General features: G+C 41.7%; 1 protein-coding gene across 1 annotated transcript in view; it reads right to left on the bottom strand.

Moving 5' to 3' along the window:
- The window catches only part of LOC128323213 (protein-glutamine gamma-glutamyltransferase 5-like), a 50121-nt gene extending 31443 nt beyond the window's left edge, over window positions 1-18678 (bottom strand). The window contains exon 1 of the mRNA XM_053245942.1: window positions 17566-18678. Coding sequence (XP_053101917.1) covers window positions 17566-18678 — 1113 coding nt within the window. The remainder of the gene's footprint in view (window positions 1-17565) is intronic.
- Window positions 18679-22469: the final 3791 nt, after the last annotated feature.

Genomic DNA, 22469 nt, shown 5'->3' with positions numbered 1-22469 from the left:
AAACAGTTGGTCAATTGTATATAAATAACTAGCAGTCATTATTTGCCTAAATCTCATTAACGTTTAATCAAACAAAACATTTTACCACTTAAGAAAACAGTCCCTGAGTCTCTTCATTAAGTAACAATGACTCTCAGAATAACAATGCTGCAGGCCTATTAGGTACAATTTATTCCTTAATAATTGCTGACAGAGATACTAATAATTCTAGTCACATAAACTCTTGGCAATAAGCTCTTAATACCTGCTGTTTAAGTGGACTTACACCATCCATTTCAAAATTCAGCTTGACTACATTATATTGGTTGATCTAAAATTCTATTTATTCAAATTATTGGAAAGGGACAACATTCCTCTGTATTTGTCTACACTGTTATATCTCTACGATGTTATTCTCTACAGTGCTATAAGTCTCTCATGTCCCTCCTTCCCCTTTAGTCATTTTCCCCCTAAACTATGGTGGGTTTTTAAGCCACCAGTTATTGGTAGAATAACGCTGGAGGACATACAGTGAAGTGTTGCATGGATCTTGGTTTATGTTTCAGAAGAAAATACAAGAAGCCTGTATAAATTAGACCAAGAGTTCATCAAGTCCAAGGGTATCAAACTGCAGCCCTCCAGCTGGACTACAACTCCCATCATTTCCAGTCACAGTGGCAGAGATGATAGATGTCATAGGCCCACATCTGTAGGAGTGTTGAAATTTGAGCAGCTAATCTAGTCCAACATCATGTTTCCAACAGCAGTCAGCCAGATGTTTCTGGGAGGGCCACAAGCAGGCCATGAAGACAACAGATCTCCTGTTTTTCCCTGAGCAACTGGTATATTCAAGTGCATACTGACTCCAAACATAGACATTCCTCTTAGTTATCATCTCTGTTAGACAATAGCAACTGATAGTGTTATCCTCCAGGATTTTTAAAAAAATCATTTGACTTATTAGCCATCACCACATCATCTGGCAGATAGTATGGGTTGTGTGAGATAGTACTTTTTAGGGATGTGCACGAAACAGATTTTGCATTTTGATTCAAGCTCGAAACAAGATGGCCAAAATGTTTTGTCGAAACAGCAGCTGACCCAGTTGTTTCAACAAAACCAAACTTGAAACATTTCAAGTGTTTCAGCCATAGGGAACAATGGGGGGGGGACTTGAAACATCCCCTTGTTCCCCATGGGTAGCTCCTAGGGACATCAAAATGGGTTGGATGGTAGGGCATAATGGGTGCTACCTACCACCCAGCCCAGAAAAGAAATGGGCAAGCAGCTAATTTTTAACCAATTTTTGACCTTTTCCCCAGACCCCCATAGGATCGCAAGCCAGTGCCAGAAAACCGAACAGCAAGGGAAAAGCAGCCCTCTGAAAGGCGCTCAAAACATCGAAACATTTCAAATCTATATGGGGTTCTTTTGTTCTGAGTTCAAAACAGGCCTTTTATTTAAAGGTGTTTTGTTTCAAGCTCAAAACACTTGAAATGGCCCGTTTTGAATAGAAACGTTTTGACATTGAAATGTTTTGCATATCTCTAGTACTTTTTTTAGTCTGTCTAGAATGTATTGACAATCAGTTTCAGGGGGCGATTCCCACTGAATCCCATGCTCTTTTTTCACACTGTTGAGGTCAGCAGTTCCAGGACTTCCCTCCTGCTCAGCACCATCACTGCATGTCTTAGAGCCCCGCAATGGTGCAGGCGGTTCTGAAAAACCCATATTGCACTGCAGGACAGGTAAGCCAGTCATCTTCCATTACCTTTAAAAAATCTTGCTTTGAAAATATGCTTTTTGGATGTGATTCAGTAGATACCACAATCAACTTCCACCTTCAGCTTTATTACCTTCAATTAACCACCCAGCATGTTAACAGCGAAGCTAAATACATAGTATTTACTATACTATTTCAGCTGCTCTGGGTGGTTAAGCTTCATAAAGTACTACAACAGAGGCAAGCAGTTAAAAACACACATGAGAGGGAAAGGTTCATCTGTGCAAAGAAGCCTTCAGCACAGGCTTCTTGCAGACCTCCTTCCAGTAATGGAAAGCTGCGCCCCATGTACGCTGCTAACCGACAACAACAATAATTAAAACTCCCCGGCTAGTTTTTAATCTCTGGAACAACTGCTAGAGGTTTTCGCATAAGAGCAAGTATTTATTTATGAAGATCATGTACATCATGTCTTAAAAACATATTTGCAAAGTAGCTTACAACATACAATTAAACAAGCAATAAATACCCCCCAAAAGAAAAATAGGCTGGCTGGCAGAATTGTTTTAAGTTCATTTGAATTTTTATTTATAGTTGCCAGGAGCAAAATTTTCATTTAATGAGTTTGCATGAGTTCTGATGCCCACACATACATACTATTGCCAAATTCCTCTTCAGCTGTTAAAACTTTGTCTTAGCAATGCTACTTCAAATGCAGGTGAGGCGTTACATGACTGGACATCCTCTGTCCAAAGAATTTATCTTTCAGAGAAGTGTTTTAGCCAAGATTCTCTCTAAGCAGGTATAATTTTATGTGTAGGGATTTTTGTGTGTGCGGAGTATGTTGTTCTCCTACACCAAGCTCCCACACAGGGGTACTAACCCAAGATGCTGGGCCATCAAAGGGTCTATTGCCAGGCCAACCTTTGAAATGCTGGTGAAGAAAAGATGGCTGCTATCAACACAGCTGCTGAGGAATTCTCAAAGTTGCTGCCATTACCACTAAGGCCAACCACCTTCAGTGGGGGCTTAGCAGCAGTGGTGGCCTGAATGCAATGCCCCACTCTCACCACTGCATCACTGGACACAGCAATAAGGGAGAGGCATTGAATTATTGCTTAAAAAAAATCCAGTCACCAATGCAGCCGTTGAACAGTGCTCCGTGCTATCACCACTACAAAGGTAAGCTACCCCACAATGGTTTAGGGAAGGTTTGCCATATGAGTGGAGTTGGCAGTAGCTCAGAACACTCTTCAACAACTGTGGAGCAGCTACCATCTTTCTTTACTGATAATGTCATGTCCCTCTCCCCATTGCTGTATCAGTGACATAACAATGGGGGTGGCTACACTTCATTAAAGATAAGATGGCAGCAAGCAGTGCAGCTGCATACCTGTAGTCAAGGACCCCCAAAACAGCACTGCGTGGGGAGCCTCCATAAACTTGGAACCAAAAGTTCTTCCATGTGCAGTCTGGTGTGGTATAAGTCTGGACACAGAAGCACCACCTCAGTAGGTCCAATACAAAATAGCTATATTTTTACATGGTATTTTAAATGGTCTTTACCACTACTACTATGAATAACAAAAGTTCTCAAAGTGATTTACAATGAAAAATAATAATTAATAAAATCATTTAGTATATGAGGGTTTATCTTATTTATCTGTGTTGTTATTGTACACCACCTTGTGTAACCTTTGAGCAGAAAAGCTTTATAAAACATGTAATAAATAATTATTGCAAAGCTTGCCTCAAAAGGCCATTTCACAAAATGCTGTATGTTGGATTGCAGCTCATGCATGAAGTCCTTAATATCTCTGTGGCCCACACAGGCCATGTTTGCCCATAATGGGGAACCAGAGCTGGAGGGACCTGTGGTTTCCTTATCATTACGTCCTAACCCAGCCAATTCTGTTCCTGTCCATAGCATGACCTGAGGTCATGTTGACGAGACTCCAATTTGAACCTTTGGTTTGTAGAGAGGTTTAGCTGCTCCAAACTGAAGGTTGAGGGAGCCTCCCTGCCATCTGAATGTAGCACAGGAGGCTTCATTCAGCCAGTCTGGAATTGAGCAAGGAAGCTCTTCCCTCTCTCCTTTCCTGATTAGCTGTGTGGGCTGTCTTTCAAGCAAGAAGGAAGCCCACACAGCCAGCTCTCCCACCTCTCTGCAGTCTTGCTGATTACAGAGTGGATCCTCTCCTCAATGTCTGAATGCAGACAGGAGAGCAGGATGATGGGGGCACGGAACCATGGGTCAAGGCTGCCAGAACCTAAGGGGTATACTCGTGGGTCAAATGGGCCGTAAGCCAGAATTTGGCTTTTTAAAAGCAAAATCTGGCCACCTAGCCGTGGGTCCATTGGACCCATACTTCTGCATTATATATGAATGTGGATGTTGAACTGACACATTCAGGTGGCCAAAGACCAGAAGTGAAATTGATGTGGTGCTGGCAGTGCAACGAGGTCTGCTTTCCCATCTACTTCCCCACACAGCCACTGCTTTCTGACCCACCAGACTGTGCCATGCACCTCTCTCTGACCCTACACAGGCACCAGATTTTTTAAAATCACAACTGACAGCTCTAAGACAGAAACAAAATAAAAGAGGACTTCAATATTTTTTTTTACAGCTGTTGAGAAGAGAACAAACCACATAAAATATGGTGTATTAAAAGCAGTCTCTTGAGGAATATTTACTAGTCTGGCATTTAACCTAAATAAATAAGAGAAAAGGAGAGCAACAGTCCCTTCAGGAGCATTTCACAAAGCCTGAACACAGAAACATAGAGACATGTTCCTATAAGGCATGTGGCAATTTATTAAATATACAAAAGTAATTCTATATTTATTCAAAACTTGCAGACTGGATAAATCCTTCTCTGTACTAAAGAAACGTACTGTGGATCGGGAAATAAAATCAGATGGGATGCTTACAAGTAGATCAAGAAATCTGAAAAATATTGAAGCTCTTCTGGCAATGCAAAAAGCTGATGATCTCTGTGGCAAACATGCCTCAGGAGCTAGCTGCACATTACATTTGTAACAGACAGTGGCTCATCATCTTTCATTCTTATGCAACTTTGGAAGATGGGAATGTAGAGAACAGAACATTGGGAGAAATGCTTCTTTCTGTATTTGCCAGTTATAGACTGATAACCCGTCTGCCAACCATGTTCAAATTATTAACTGGAATAATAACAGATAAAGTGATGCAACACTTATTAACTAACAAACAGCTTCCAGTTGAACAGAAAGGAAATTACCCAAACACCAGAGGCACAAAAGACCAGCTGCTGATTGACAAAATGATTTTAGAAAATTGCAAGAGAAGAAAAACCAATCTAAGTGTTGCACGGATTGACTACAAGAAAGCCTTCGATTCATTGCATCACACATGGATACTAAAATGTTTAGAAACAACTGGTGTCAGCAAAAACATTCAGATATTTATTAAAAAAGCAATGAGCATGTGGAGTACACAGTTAACAATCAATGGTGAGACACTTGGACAGGTTAGCATTAGAAGAGGCATTTTCCAAGGGGACTCACTATCCCCTCTGTTGTTTGTAATCGCCATGACCCCACTTCCACAAATACTAAACAGAACAGGCCTCAGATACCAAACATCTAAAACATCAAGTCAAATCAACCATCTGCTGTACATGGACAATCTGAAGTTGTATGGAAAGTCCCAGTCAGAAATCGAATCACTGCTAAACACTGTCCGTATATTCAGTAGCGAAATAGCAATGGAGTTTGAACTAGACACGTGTGCTGCATTAATAATGAACAGAGGGAAAATAAGAAAAACAGAAGGAATAGAACTGCCCAATGGAAGCAACATCAAGAACCTGGAAGAGAAAGAACATTACAAATACTTGGGCATTCTCCAGGCTGATAACATTGCACACACTGAAGTTAAAAGAAAAATAGGAAGTGAATACATCAGGAGAGTTAGAAAAATCCTAAAGTCCAAACTCAATGGCGGGAACACCATACAAGCCATAAACACCTGGGCTATACCTGTTATCAGATACACTGCAGGAATAATAGACTGGACCCAGGCAGAGCTAGAGATGCTAGATCGTAAGACCAGGAAAATCATGACCATCAATCATGCTCTGCACCCCCGCAGTGATGTCGATAAGCTATACCTCCCTCGCAGCTCAGGTGGAAGAGGAATGCTGCAAGTCCATCAAACAGTAGAGGAGGAGAAAAGAGGCCTTGAAGAATACATCAAGGACAGTGAAGAAGATGCACTTCAAATGGTCAAGAATGCAAAACTATTCAACACCAATGAAACAAAACAGGCCTACAAGAAAGAGCAAGTCAAGAACCAAGCAGAAAAATGGAAAAATAAGCCACTGCATGGTCAATATTTGCACAATATAAGTGGAAAATCAGGCATCACCAAGACCTGGCAATGGCTTAAGAATGGCAACTTGAAGAAAGAAACAGAGGGTTTAATACTGGCTGCACAAGAACAGACACTAAGAACAAATGCAATAAGAGCAAAAGTCGAAAAATCCACCACAAACAGCAAGTGCCGCCTTTGTAAAGAAGCAGATGAAACCGTGGACCACCTAATCAGCTGTTGTAAAAAGATCGCACAGACTGACTACAAACAAAGGCATGACAAAGTAGCAGGGATGATACACTGGAACATCTGCAAAAAATACAAGCTACCTGTAGCCAAACATTGGTGGGACCATCAAATAAAAAAGTTGAAGAAAATGAAGATGTAAAAATATTATGGGACTTCCGACTACAAACAGACAAACATCTGCCACACAGTACACCAGATATAACTGTAGTCGAGAAGAAAGAAAAACAAGTCAAAATTATCGACATAGCAATACCAGGGGATATCAGAAGAGAATCAAAAGAAATAGAAAAAAATCACCAAATACAAAGATCTACAAATTGAAATTGAAAGGCTGTGGCAGAAAAAGACCAAAATAATCCCAGTGGTCATTGGTGCCCTGGGTGCAGTTCCAAAAGACCTTGAAGAGCACCTCAACACCATAGGGGCCACAGAAATCACCATCAGCCAATTACAAAAAACAACTTTACTGGGAACAGCCTATATTCTGCGACAATAGCTATAACAACAGCAACAACATTGACAATAAAATTCTGGCATCCCAGGTCCTTGGGAAGGACTCGATGTCTGGATAAAACAAACCAGTCAATAACACCTGTCTGACTGTGTAAAATAATAAATATTAATGCATATGCCATATACTGTATTTTGAGAAGAAGAAGAAGAAAAGTTTCCAAGGCTGTTTACATTGCAAAAGGAACAAGAAGATGGTTTCCTGTCCCAAAGGGGCTCCCAATCTAAATGGAAACACAAAAGATACACTAGCAACAGCCACTGGGCATGAGGGGGATGCTATACTGGGATGAACAAAGACAGTTATTCTCCCACTGCTAAAAATAAGAGAACCATCACTTTAAAAGATGCCTCTTTGACAAATTCACCTCCTAGGCAGCTTTCTCCAGCAAGCATCACAGGGCAAAACAAACAAACAAAAACCTGTTTAAAAGACTGAAAATGCATAGAATTAACATCTCCCATGGGGAAAATGTTATCTAAATATTTATTATTGCTGCAATTAGTTGTGTCACCAAGTTCAGTAATGGTACTCTGGCTCGGAATACAAACTGACCCAGCTGATAACACTCCATGCCAGTGGCATTAATCCCCACTCCCACCCTGCCTGCTCTCCAAAATATTTTCTTTGTCTTGGCATATAAATATAAATCCTTGGATCTCTGAATATTGCAACAATAGTGTTCCAGGTGTCAGGGGCCTAGGGAATTTAATTTTTCAAAATCCTGCCTGGAACACATGGTTGTCATATGCTCTAGAAATGATATGTTTCAAAGTTCCTTGCACTTTGGATGTCATGAGCATGATCAGAAGTCTCCAGGGACAGAACATCATGGGACATGTCGTTTCCCCAATGCCATCCACACTAAGGACTCAAGCCACCTTGTAAAACTGGAAACTGGGGTACATTTGCTGCAATGTTCCAGATGCCAAGGAGCAAAGCAACAAATAGAAGCCTCTCTGAGAGCCCTTCAGCAAAATCTCCCCACCCATTTTGCACTTGTTTGGGGAAATAGCTTAGTTTTTTAGTCTTTCCAAATCAAGTCAAGAGATTATTCATCCATCACTACCCACAATATCAGTGTTGATTTACAGCTAGGGAAACAAGGCCAGTATTTATGATTTAATGCTAAAATAGAAAAACTGGCAGGTGTATGCATATGGTGTACACAGGTTCAATTTATGGCCTTATTGAGGGGTGGAGTTGTAGTGATAGTCAGGCTTGAGGGAGGACTAGGCCTCCATTAGAATTACTGCTTAGAGAATGGGCTTCTCCACATAAGAAAGAAAGCCCATGAGAATCAAATCCCTGTGGCCCAATCCAGAGTCAGGGACAGGGTTTACTGGACAACACTCGGGGTTGAATGTTCTGTGCCCTGGCCCCATTCTTGTGGGCTTGGTCCTTGCTCCCATTCTCTTTAACATCTACATGAAGCCACTGGGCCTCGTCATCCATCAGTTTTCATCAGTATGCTGATGATACTCAGCTTTATAACTCTACCCCTGGCCAAACAGGTAATGCTGTCCATGTGCTGGCTCAGTGCCTAGAGGCTGTCAGGACCTGGATGGGCCGAAACAAGCTCAGGCTTAATCCCTCCAAGACTGAGTAGCTCTTGTTTTGTCACTGTGTGTCGGTTTTCTTGTTTTGTCACTGTGTGTGTCACTGAAGCTGTGAGTTTACTGTGTGTGAGTTTACCTCTCGTCGGGGTTGCACTTCCCTTGAGAGAGACTGTTTGTGATCTGCGGGTCCTTCTGGACTCACAGCTCCTGCTTGAGCAACAGCTGGCCCTACTTAGTGTCCCCAGCCCTGGTGCAGAGGGTAGTCCCTGGGCCCATAGGAGGGCCTTCTCTGTGGCCGCCCTTCTTCTTTGGAACACTCTTTCCCCCACTAGATCCATTCATCCACCTCCCTGGCTGCTTTTAAGGCCCTTCTTAAGACCCACCTGTTTCACCAGGTGTTTACCCCTTTATTTATTAATTACTATTAATTATTATTATTTTAATTATTTGTTACTGGTATTGTTTTTAACTGCTTAGAGTCTTTGGAGGAGGCAGTATATAAGAACATTTTAACAAACAAACAGCCTCTAGAGGAGTAGGGGAGAGGTGTGTTCAGTTCTTCCCTAGAGATGCTGGAGTGAGGTCTGATCAGCAACTATTGTAGGAAAAGGGGAGACCCACAGCCTTGGACTGGGAATCAACTGATAGTTCCTCACCTGGAAGTAAATAGGAAGGACAGGGACCAGTTTAGCTAGACACGTCATCATATTTATTTTTGTTTTAAGTGCTTGGATATGACTGCATGATTCTTGTAGTTCCTGGGGAAGGGTTTTTACCTGAATGGAAGCAGTGATTGTTGATGCCTCTATAGTTTTCCTTATCATCCAATCATTAATAAATCCTTGTTGTTATAGAGTGTCACTTCTTATTAGGCCCTGCCCTAGTAACATGCTCTTAAAGTCCTAAGACTGCTCAAGCCTTTCTTGTAGGGAGGGATTATTCACTTTAATTTCCCAGAATATTCCCTTGGAAGGGTGAATATGCTCATATATGAAAGTGGATTGTGACAGCTAGAGGAGGGATTTTGTATCCCCATCCCCGCCTTACAGGAGTGTTCAAAAATGGTCCAGGAAGGGGCAGTTCAGACACTGCTCCACGCAGTTAGGCAGCAATGAAATAACATGGGAACGGGATATATGCATGAACAAATGCTTATCCTCATGTGAAGAAAGGCTGGTTAGACATATTATCTGTCCCAGCCCATATTATTTCTTTGATTCTCTGCATTTGCTCATAGTAAGCTGCACCAGTCTTAGCAAAAGTAGACGTGACTTTAAACATTTCACTTGGTCCTCCATGTTTCTTTTTGGTTGTCAGAAAAAAGGAATAACAAAAAGAATTTTGTTTTGTTTGTCATAGCAGCTGTGAAGGGCTCCAATCCAGATTAAGATCCTGGTAAGGTGATTTAACCCTTTAGCTCACCATATGGCCTTTGGATTGCAGTCACTATGCCTGTTCCCAAACACTTCCCAAACATTTAGGGCCAAATTATGTGCTTAAAGTCACATTTAGTTTGGCCCTTTGAACATGTACATGGAGGGGGAGGGCACATAATTTAATAACCTATTTCAGCATAAACTATTACAACTTTCATTATGAAATAGTGTACAATCATCCAAAAGAGACAAATATATGTTAGGCCTGTTTTCCCCTCCTTGTAATAGCCATGTTGAAGAATGTAATGCCTTATTATAGACTCCAAGGTACGCAGTGAAATCTGCTGTAGTAATTTTAGTAACATCAGTGTTTAAAAGCTTCCAGGCAATTATAATGTGACTGTTCTACCTATGAGAAAAAGAGAGAGCAAGGCAAAAAAGGGAAAAAAGCAGAGAGAGAAAGCAGGTTGGCAAAACATCAAAAAGAAAAAGACAGCAGACTTTTCTTAACAAGAAGAACATGGAGGATGACGACACTGGCAAATCAAAGCCAACTCTAAATACCATGACAAAAAAGCACATCAGATGGCTGAAAAGGAACAGATGAGGGCTTAGGTCTAGGCAGACAGGCAAAGCAAAAAAGAGGGTTTAGATCCAGGCAGTCAAAGTTATTGTGTGCCAATGGAGCCTTTAGGAATGGTTCCCATGCAGGTGCAGAGATGGAATAGGCACAACAGCTAGAGCACAATACTGATAGGGCTGGGCAAAAATGTCAGTGGTTTACATTGGAGCCAAATCGAAGCAGTCTGCTCTGCCTACATTTGACTCGAACAAACCAGCTGGTTTGGGGCAACTAGTAAAGTTGTAGTGGGCCCAGTTTGGCCTGCTTTGATGAGGCTTCAGTTAAACCACTTTGACTTGTCCAGCCTTCCCTCGCTGCCATCTCCTGACTCCTAGATTATGTTACGGTCCAGGCCTGATTTATATACTAAATATGCTCATTAGCTAGCATACAAAATTAGGCCTGTCTCATAGTGTCACCAAGTGACCAAGTTCTTTTATACAGTGACCATGTAGGATCTGGGCGCAAGGAAGAAAGGAGATCAAACCAATCCTAAATGATTCAATGGGCTTTATTGAGTATAAAAGAATAACAACATCAATCTAGCTGAGCAGAAAGCAGAACATTCTATAACAGTATTTCAACCCTAGCCAGCAACAATATTCATCCAGTGTTCCTAACTAACATATGTGTGTGTGTTAAATCTTCCTAAAGCCTAATATAATTCAGATATAGACAGAAAAAGGGGTGGGGGTAAGGAAGGTTGAGGACTGGCATGGTTTGGGGAGATCAGGAATTAGTAGAGGGACGAGGGGAAGGGAGAAGAAAGGGAAAGGATGAAGGGATCCAAGGCTTGTAGAGGCAGCATATTACCAGGATCTGAGGCTTGAGAGCAGTGGATCTTTCAGCTGAAGGAGCGAGGCTTCTGGCTGGAGACAGGAGCTTTTGGATCAAGCATGCAGTTTGCTCAGAGCACTGCTGAGAGTCAGAGCACCATGGCTGGGGAAGTCTTGACTTCTCACTGCGCAGTAGAAGTCACAGACAGTTCCTGTCCATGGACAAAGTTCCTGCTTGTTGCCCCACAGCTTGGCAGCAAACCCTTGGATGACTCATGAGCAAGTCTTGCTTGTAGGCAGAAGATTGCGTGTAGGCACAAGGGCTGCTAGCTCTCTGTCCAGTAGCCTCATTCTTTATAGTTGTATTTTCCTTTGATCTCTCATAGAGTCTATTCAAATCTCCTCATCTTTTCCCGGGTCCCCAAAAGGGGTGACAATGCTGTTACCTTCTGGATAATGTCTTTTAATTATTCAGGAGATGGCCAGTCCAGAGAAATCTGAATCCCATCTTCTGTAAGCTGTGAGCTTAGAAGGGGGGGACAATGCCCCAAAGCAAATCTGCATCTCTGAGCTGCAAATGGGCATCTTCCCAGATTTGCCAGCCTGACCCCAAAAGGTGTTAAAGTGTTAGCAAAGTAAGAATTTTCTTTGTATGCATCTACCTATGTTGAATTTCTATAGAGAGCAATTGAGTCAATCATTGACATTGCAACAGGAGAGGGGAGATCAGCCTCTGGCCTCTTCCACAGACATTATCTGATAGTGAGTCACATTTTAGCATTTGGATTGTTTTGGCCTGGCTTTTGTGCTTCCTTGAGTACCTATTTCACAATAAAATGCTGGATCGCCTCTTCCTTCACAGACCAGTTGAGATTCTTCATTTTCTTCAATCTTCATTTTCTTCAACTTCAACTTTTATGGTCCCACCAATTTTTGGCTACAGATACCTTGTATTTTTTGCAGATGTTCCAGTGTATCATCCCTGCTACCTTGTCATGCCTTTGTTTGTAGTCAGTCTGTGCAATCTTTTTACAACAGCTGATTAGGTGGTCCACGGTTTCATCTGCTTCTTTACGAAGGTCGCACTTGCTGTTTGTTGTTGACTTTTCTACTTTTGCTCTTATTGCATTTGTTCTTAGTGCCTGTTCTTGTGCAGCCAGTATTAAACCCTCTGTTTTTTTCTTCAAGTAACCATTCTTAAGCCATTGCCAGGTCTTGGTGATGTCTGATTGTCCACTTATATTGTGCAAATATTGACCATGCAGTGGCTTATTTTTCCATTTTTCTGCTTGGTTCTTGACTTGCTCTTTCTTGTAGGCCTGCTTTTGTTTCATTGGTGTTGAATAGTTCTGTGTTATTGACCATTTGAAGTGCACCTTCTTCACTGTCCTTGATATATTCTTCAAGGCCTCTTTTCTCCTCCTCTACTGTTTGATGGACTTGCAGCATTCCTCTTCCACCTGAGCTGTGAGGGAGGTATAGCCTACCTACATCACTGCGGGAGTGTCGAGCATGATTGATGGTCATGATTTTCCTGGTCTTACGATCTAGCGTCTCTAGCTCTGCCTGGGTCCAGTCTATTATTCCTGCAGTGTATCTGATAGCTGGTATAGCCCAAGTGTTTATGGCTTGTATGGTGTTCCCGCCATTGAGCTTGGACTTGCGGATTTTTCTAACTCTCCTGATGTATTCACTGAATATACAGACAGTGTTTAGCAGTGATTCGATTTCTGACTGGGACTTTCCATACAACTTCAGATCGCCCATGTACAGCAGATGGTTGATTTTACTTGATGTTTTAGATGTTTGGTATCCGAGACCTGTTTTGTTTAGTATTTGTGAAAGTGGGGTCATGGCGATTACAAACAACAGAGGGGATAGTGAGTCCCCTTGGAAGATGCCTCTTCTAATGCTAACCTGTCCAAGTGTCTCACCATTGATTGTTAACTCTGTACTCCACATGCTCATTGCTTTTTTAATAATAATAATAATAATAATAATAATTATTATTATTATTATTATTATTATTATTACATTTATATCCCGCTCTTCCTCCAAGGAGCCCAGAGCAGTGTACTACATTCTTGAGTTTCTCTTTCACAACAACCCTGTGAATTAGGTTAGGCTGAGAGAGAAGTGACTGGCCCAGAGTCACCCAGCTAGTTTCATGGCTGAATGGGGATTTGAACTCAGGTCTTCCCGATCCTAGTCCTGCACTCTAACCACTACACCAATGCATGGCCTCATTCATATGACCCACAATTTTGGGGGTGGGGGTGGGTGGGCAGGGAGAAAGATCAGAGTGATACTTCTGGAGGATTTGGTGATCCTCTTCCACACAGCTGAATTGTTCTTTTGAAATAAACAAGCATAGTTAGTAATTATTATTACACATTGTGAATATGATTTGCATGTTATTCAATTAGTACACTGCCATTTATTTTGCTTTGTCAAAAATTCTGGAGTCAAATGTTTGATGGAGAAATTATGTCAGGCAACTATCCTGAATGAAACTGATGTAGCGTTTTCCTAATTTTATCTTTCTATGTGACACAGTACATTGAATTTTATTTGTGTCTATAACTAATGCTCTGTTGGATGTTGGTTCATTGAATTACAAAATTCAATATTTTTCTGCACGATAGTGGGGATATATGAAAATAAATGACATTTCACTCCAATATATTGCAGTTTATGCGGTATCACAGATAAGAATTAAAGGAAGCACCAAAAGATAGCATTAGAGGTTTGATAAAAGTCATCATATGCTTTAATCTTTATCGTCTCTCACTTTAAAAAACTGGCTTCATCTATCATTTTGAAGCATAGAATTAAACATATAGAACTAAAACCTGAATTATTGTAGGTAATAGAATGTGCAGTTTCTTTATTATGGTAAAATATAGCTCTATTTTAATTTCTATGTGAAAGGAAACTCAGGTTGTAGTATTCATTATGACTAACAATATGGCTAGGCATAACAAAAATGATTAAACCAAAATGGCAAAACCTTCTTTTTCTAATCTGCATGAAACTGCTCGAACAGATCATCAGAAAGTTTGGTCTGGGATGCTATCAATATGTTGATGACACCCAGATCTATTTCTCCATACCAGCTTCATCAGGAAATGGCATGACCCCACTAAGTGCCTGCCTGGAATGGATATTGGGTTGGATGAGGGATAATGGACTGAAGTTGAATCCAAACAAGATGGAGGTACTGTCTGTAGGGTATCAGGATCTGAGAGATGGCTTAAATCTGCCTGATTGGATGGGGTTACACTCCCCCTAAAAGATCAGGTCCGTAGTCTGGGAGTGCTCCTGGATTCCCAACTCTCCCTGATTTCTCAGGTTGAGGCTGTGGCCAGGAGTGCTTTTTATCAGCTTCAGCTGATACTCCAGATACATCCATTTCTGGAGACAAATGACCTTAAAATGGTTGTACATATGCTAGTGGTTACCTCTAGGCATGACTACAGTAATGCACTCTACATGGGGCTGCCTTTGTATGTGGTTTGGAAACTATAATTGTTACAGAATGCGGCAGCCAGATTGGTCTCTGGGTTTTCCCAAAGGGACCATATAACATCGGTTTTGAAAGAACTGCACTAGCTGCCGATATATTTCCAGGTGAAACACAAAGTGCTAGTTATTACCTGTAAAGCCTTTAACGCAGGGGTGGGGAACCTTGGCCCTCCAGCTGTTTTTGAACCACAACTCCTATCATGTGGCTGGGGATGATGGGAGTTGTAGTTCAAAAACAGCTGGAGGGCCAAGGTTTCCCACCCCTGCCTTAACGGCTTAGGTCCAGTGTACTTAAGAGAGCACCTTCTCTGACATGAACCCTGTTGCCTATTAAGATCATCTGGAGAGGTCCGGTTATGGTTGCCACCAACTTGTTTGGTGGTAACTCAGGACCGGGCCTTCTCTGTGGCTGCCCCAGGGCTTTGGAACACACTCCCTACTGAAATAAGAGCATCTCCTTCACTGTTTGGTTTTAGGAGACCTTCAACTGAGACAAAATCTTAAATTTTAATGTATTTTTTATCTATTATGATTTTTATCTTCTTATGAATTGTAAATATTATTTTTAAATATTTTATATTTAAAATTATGTTTTAATTTTGTATACCACCTAGAGAGTTCTATACTAGGCAGTATATTAAATAAATAAATAAATAAATAAATAAATAAATAAATAAATAAAATAATGTTCATAGGACCCAAAACAAATATGTAGGTTTAGTACAGACTTTAAGTAAAATCCATCCTAAAGTGATTGTTGTTGTTGTTTATTTACGATCTTAGATCAAACATCAATATACGCAGAATATACACAGTAAAAAGAAAATAATGGAAACAAAGTCTAAAATGTCATCAAATATATAAAATCAGGAATCTTTGACAGTAACCAATTGCTGTGCTCTAGCTTCTCTTAGTTTGGTCAATGTGTAACAAAATTTAGCAACCGCCAGGGATATTGTTGGGTCCCTGTCTTCTAATAAGCATATAAGAATTGTCTCCACTGAGTGGCTTTGGAGATCTTTCAGATACTGAGATAAAAATAAATCTCTTTCATCTGTATAAAGTGGGCAGTGTAACAGTAAATGCGTCAGTGTTTCGGGAGCAGCTCCGCAAAGGCATAGTCTCTCCTCATAGGGTTTTCTCTCAAATTTCCCTACTAGCATCGCTGAGGGTAAAGCATTCAAGCGAGCTCTTGTAAACGCCCAGCGCAGCTTTGGTGAATAGATTGTATAGAAATAAGAGGCTGTGACCCAGTCTTTCTTAGTGCTTAGGAATTGTAGCGGCCTATTTACGGAGGCCCTTTCCTCCTGGAAATTTATGTCCCTAAGCCTTTGTTTGACTAGGGATCTTGCTGTTGACTCGCCCTGTTCTAACAATTGTACTGGGCAGAAGCCCATCTTCCGGAGTCTTTCCTCAACCATCATACACCAACGGGGTTGTGGGGTAGCGGCAAGGAGATGAGGTATAAGTCCTGCCGGGTAAAGATAAGTCTTAATCCAATACAGGATTATGAGCAGCCAGGCCCTGGTCTCCAATTTCCATAGCCCAATCTCCAGCTGTATTAAGGAGTTCGGGACACATTTTGGTACCCCCAATAGTGATCTCAGAAAGCCCGATTGTACTTTTTCTAAAGCTTGTAAGTCTTTTGGTGGTCTAACCTGAATACCATATAGCAGCTGAGGTATCACTTTAGCCTGAAAGGCTTTATTAGCTGCCGGAATATAGCCACCACCTTGTGCCCAGAAAAATTTCCTGATTGCCATGGAAGATTGAGTGGCATTCAATTTAGCGGCACTGGTGTGCGTAGAGGTACCACCATTAAACTGGAACACCACCCCCAGGTATCTGTAAGACTTCACCTGCTCCACTCTGGCACCAGCTATGGACCATCTAAAAACCCGTTGCTTCTTTGCAAATCTCACGATTTTAGTTTTGGTGTAGTTAATTTCCAGAAATTCCTCATTGCAGAACAAACTCAAGCATTCTAATGCTCTTTTTAGACCAACTCTGGTCTGTGACAATAAGGCTGTGTCATCTGCATACATCAGGATAGGTAAACACCTGTCCCCTATCTTTGGCGCGTGAGTTTCAACTTGCCGTAGACGGGTGATTAGACCATTTACATAGAAATTGAAAAGAGCTGGGGCTAGTATGCATCCCTGCCGGACCCCCCTTTCTACAGGGATCTCTCTGGATAATTGGCCATTGTGGTCACATTTTACTCTCAGACTCGTGTTCTCGTAGAGTTTATATATTAGAGATAGCAATCTCTTGTCGATAGAAGAGTTTGCAAATTTCTCCCACAGAGCATCCCTGGATATTGAGTCAAAGGCACTCTTAAAGTCTATAAAGGCGACATATAACGGCGCCTTTCTGCCCTCAACGTATTTCTCTATTAAACTATGGAGGACCAAACAGTGATCCATCACAGATCTTCTTTTTCTGAACCCTGCTTGTTCTTGTTCTAGGATGTTTTCTTTCTCCATCCAGTCCAACAATTTTGAGTTTAGATGTTTAGCATATAGCTTACCAATTACGCTTAATAGACTTATGGGTCTATAATTCGACGGGTCATCAGACGGGCCTTTTTTGTGAATTGGAACGACAATTGCCTGTCCCCAGCCATTGGGCATATTTGTTGTTCGGTCTATATGAGTGAATATGGAGGCTAAGAGCGGAGCCCACCAGCTAACATTGGCCCTTAAGAAATCGGGGGGAATGTAGTCTTTACCTGGAGATTTGCCTCTCTTTAGCTGTCCAATCAGATTCTCCACTTCTTCAGTGGTAACTGGAGGCCATACAGGCAATTCCTCTGGGGGGATGCTGGGCTGAGATGGGAAGGTTAAGTGTGCTTGTGGGGCAGCATAGATTTTGGTGAAATGATTTACCCATCTTTCCTCTGGCACTGGAATTTGTCTGGGGAACGAATTAACCCCGGATACTAAGCGCCAAAAACTGGCTTCATCCTTTTTATTAAGGGCCATTATAAGTTCTGACCATTGTCTTTCTTTCAGGGCCTCCTTTTTGGCTTTAATCAGAGACTTGTAACTTCCCTTATATTGTTTGAATTTCGTGTCTAGAGATAAGGTATTATTTATTTTGCGGTCAGCCGAGAGTTGTAACAGTACTTTTTTCGCCTTTTTACAGTCCTGGTCAAACCAGGGTTTGTTATAAGATATGTGTGAGGTGGCCCTGACCCTGGCTTGAGTGCCTCTGACCAGAAAAGGGATAAGTAGGGAAATCAAGGCTTCGTAATTGACAATCGCTTCAGTCTGAGACACCAACGCCCCTTCGGGGGCAGGTTCTTCACACCGTTTAATGCAAACTAGGGTTATTTTTTTGTGCTCCTCCATCCCCACTTCTGAATAACACCAGCTCGTGAGTCTAGCCTCCAACTCTGGGGACCACTTAATTCTCTGGGCCAAAACAGAGGGTTTCGTCTCTGGGTCATCCCTGCGGTTGAGTGAGGGTTCTATGACCCCCTCATTGGTTAGCCGGCAAGTGACCCTCAGAGGGAAATGGTCACTCTCTGGTCTTGGGGTAACCTTCAGCTCTATTATTTTGTCTATCAGCCCTCTAGATACCATGACATAATCTATTATCGAGCGTTTTGTACTGAGAAAAAAGGTAAATTGGCCAGGGCAGTCTCCATTGACAGCTCCATTAAGAATATGGAGATCTAGTTTGTTAGCCAGCTGTATCAGCAGCCTGCCAGTAAAGTTACTGACCTGGTCTAGCAGGATACGCGTTGATGCAAGAGGTGAATCTTCTGGTGTCAAGTGGGGCATATCCCCAATATCTGAGTCTTCAAGCGCATTGATTCTGGCATTACAGTCGCCCCCTATCATTATTGCTGCCCTCGGATAGTCCATCATCAGCTGCATGAGGTATCTTTCCAAGTCACCCCAGTGGGACTTACTATGTATTCTGAGACGTGAAATAGGCATATACAGATTGACAATAATAATTTGTATTTCATGTGTGCGAAGCAGGACTGCCATCGCGATATTAGAGCATCCTAAAGTGAAATAAATAAATAAATAAAATTAGGAAGAAAGGCCACAAGGCATTTTTAGTAAATATATATTTCATTATTGTTTCAGAAGGTACTATAAAATCTTTTCTTCTCCCATTTTCTAATTTCTTAGGGAAGGTCATTTATATTTCCCTTTCAGAGATAGGAAAGTAAGGCTATGGTTTTATACAGCAGATTTTATATCTGCTTATGTCTTTTTAATAGATTTATATTTGTTTCTGCAAACCACTTCTAGGCCTTTGGTCAGTTGAGCAGTATATATATCTAATAAATAAATACATAAAGTGGTGAAAGTAGATTGCAATTCACATTTTCCTTGACTGCACACGTAAAGGCAAACTGCTGGAGGGGGTGTGGAAACCCAGCATACAGACCCCTAGAGCTACATTATCGGCCCTGTACCACTGAACAGATAATCACTACTTCAGCTTTAATACACTGCATATTGGAGAGGTACTTAGGGATGCTTTATTTAATTGTGACAGTTGCAGTGGTTTTCAAGGCTATGCTGGCCTGCAGCAATTGCATTCTTGTGTGGTGAAGACAGACACTTATACCTCAATGACACACTAAGGATTCAACCTGGATGGGATTTTGGTGTGGCACTTTCAACGTTGTTATTATTATTATTACAAATACATATGTACCACTTTTCAACAAAAAAAGTAGTTTATATAGCAAATAAAATGAAAAGTGAAAATGAAAAAAATGTTTCCTTGTCTCAGAAAGATTCAAGATCCACACAAAAACAAACACCAGCAACAGCCACTCCCAGTTGTTCTAGTGACACCAGCATCCTGTTTCACTCAGTAGCCCACCAGATGCCTCTGGGAAGCCCACAGGCAAGAGTTGAGGGATGCCCTCTTTCCTGATGTTATTCCCCAGCAACTGGTATTTAAAGGCATCTTGCCTCTGAGGCTGGAGGTGGCCTATAGCCCTAAGACCAGTAGCCACCAATAGACTTGTTCTCTACGATTTTACCTAAACCCCTCTTTAAGCCATCCAGGCTGTTACCACAACTTGTGGCAGAGAATTCCATAGGTTAATTATGCATTGTATGAAAAAGTACTTCATTTCGTCGGTCCTAAATTTCTTGGCAATTTCATGGGATGACCCCTGGTTCTAGTGTTATGCAAGAGAAGGAAAATTTGTCTCTATCAACTTTCTCCACACCATGCATGATTTTATAGACCTCTATAATGTCTCCCCTCAGTCATCTTTTTTTCTAAACTAAAAAGCCCCAGGTGTTGTAGCCTTGGCTTGTAAGGAAGGTGCTCTAGGTCCCTGATCATCTTGGTTGCCCTCTTCTGCACCTTTTCCAGTTCTACAATGTCCTTTTTTAGATGTGGTGACCAGAATTGTATGCAGTATTCCAGGTGTGGCCGTACCATAGTTATGTATAGGGACATGATAATATTCAGTTTTATTTTCAACCCCCTTTTTAATTATTACAATCATAGAATTGGCCTTTTTCACAGCTGCCATACATGGAGTTGACACATTCAATGAGCTGTCCACCATGACCCCAAGATCCCTCTTCTGGTCAGTCACCAACAGCTCAGACCCCACAAAGCTATATGTGATGTTAGGGGGGTTTGCCCCAATATGCATCACTTTACACTTGCTAACAATTAATCACATTTGTCATTTTGTTGCCCACTCCTCCAGTTTGAAGAGATCCTTTTGGATTTCACTACCCTAAATAGTTTGCTGTCATCTGAAAATTTGGTCACCTTGCTGTTTACCCCAACTTCTAGATCATGTATGAATAAATTAAAAAGCACTGGTCCCAGAACAGACCAGAACAAACCATTACCCAGATTTCTGTGCAGGTACAGAGGTATGGTAAATCTTCATAACTACTTGGCAACACAACTCAGACAAGCAATTTATCAAATGGTTACAAACACACCATGGTGAGCTATTGCACTTGGCAACTGATAACTATATTCAACCTTTCTCTAAAGTTATTATTATAGGATGTTCTGGGCCCTGATTGGACCACTATAGTATATAGGCCCTTCTGGGTCTTATTACTCCCAGTCATTGACATTTTATTTACAACAGAACCAATTAGCCAAGGCTACCACAATTCTCTTAACAGTTATTCCTAATTCCGGTCTCTATTCCCCTTTGCAGGACTGACTTCTTGAACCTTGACCCCTGAATCCTTTCAACTAACTACAGAGCTTACCAAACCCTGAGCCTTTGGCCCACACACAGTCTTACTTAAAATATCAGATTAGGTCTTCTCTTCATACAGCTGCTCCTGGTGATAAATCCATGATCTAGAATAAAGCTTTAGTTCCTCAGCATTCTTTAATTCATTCATTCTCTCTCTTTTCCCTAGTCCCTTGCTATTTGCAAATGGCAGCGGGCACCTAAGCAACCATGTCTTTTTCCTACATATTCTTTTAAATTATGTTTAGATCCTTTAGATGTTTAGATCTTGTTTTGAAACATAATGGACATATTTGTGGTGGGGGAAAGGGCAGACTATGGTTACCATGTATGAACAGGGGTGTGGGGTTTTTTGGTTTATTTGTTTGTTTTTTAGGGGGTTATAAATGTTTTCCGCCAATCAGTATCTCTAATTCAAGCCCAAGCCATATTCTGTCGTCAATTGTGCTCAACAGTAGTTAATGAATCAGGGTAGAAAATGGAGTAATTTTTGTAGGGGCACTTGTCAATCAGTTTGAAGACATGTAGGGATGCTTCCAGGATTCTCCCAATCCAGAATCCTTCATGACATTTGTAGTTCCAAATTATCTGGCCTTGTTTCCAAAATAAGATGGAGATATTAGGAGATAACTAGGGGCATAGGGAGCTTGTCGGAGGCCGAGGGAACAAAGTCCAACCAGTGGCTCCCCCCAAGTGTTCTTTTGTGTATGCAAAGCATGCGTGTACCCCAAGCCATGCCCCCTGCATCTGATGTCAGATGCAAGGAAGTGGGGCATTGCAAGAACGGGGCTGTCACAGCCCTGGCAGAGTTTCATTTCCCCTGTAAGTCGTTGGCGGAATTGCTGAAAGAGAACCCTTTTCCCTGGAAAGGGAGCTCCCTTTCAGTGATTCCACAAACCGCTGGCAGGTTTGTCAGGGTTAATGACAGGTTTTGACAATGACAAGCCATTGACAAACTGAGTTGACAGGTTTTGACAATGACAAACCATTGTTTGTCCATGAAACTCTGCCAGGTCTGTGACAGCCTCGTTCTCAGCACTGGCCCTGCCCCCTTGCACCTGATGTCAGATGCAGGGGAGGGGTCAATGCCCAGGGTGGGAAGAGTTCATCCCTCCCCAGCTGTTTCATTGAAATGCTGGCTGGAGAGAAGAGGGACGTGCCTCATGGTCCCAGCCGGCAAGCACTTTGCTCACCAGCTGGGTGCGGGAGGGAGTAAGGGGGACCCTGGCCAAGGGCAAGGGAGAGCCTTGCGGGGGCAGACTTTGGGGCTTGGGGAAAATTGTCCCCCCCTTGCTCAATAGTCACTACAGCACTGGAGATAACCATAGTTCCAATTTTCATTTCCAGTTTCATACACAACAGCCGGCATGCCTAGTTTGCCACAGATTTCAGTTCCTTTTGTTTTTTCAAAATAATCTACCTCTAGATTACCAGTGTACATATACATATTAATAAAACATTGCAAAAAAAGCAATATTGATAAGATAATACACATAACTGCATCAAGACTGCATTTGTGAAGCATTTTATGGATGAATGTGTGCACTTGTGCGAACATAAATAGCACAGCACCAA

The sequence above is a fragment of the Hemicordylus capensis genome, chromosome 4, assembly GCF_027244095.1.
Source record: "Hemicordylus capensis ecotype Gifberg chromosome 4, rHemCap1.1.pri, whole genome shotgun sequence".
Lineage (NCBI taxonomy): Eukaryota > Metazoa > Chordata > Lepidosauria > Squamata > Cordylidae > Hemicordylus > Hemicordylus capensis.
The sequence above is the reverse complement of the archived record's forward strand: the minus strand, read 5'-3'. Positions and strand labels throughout refer to the sequence as shown.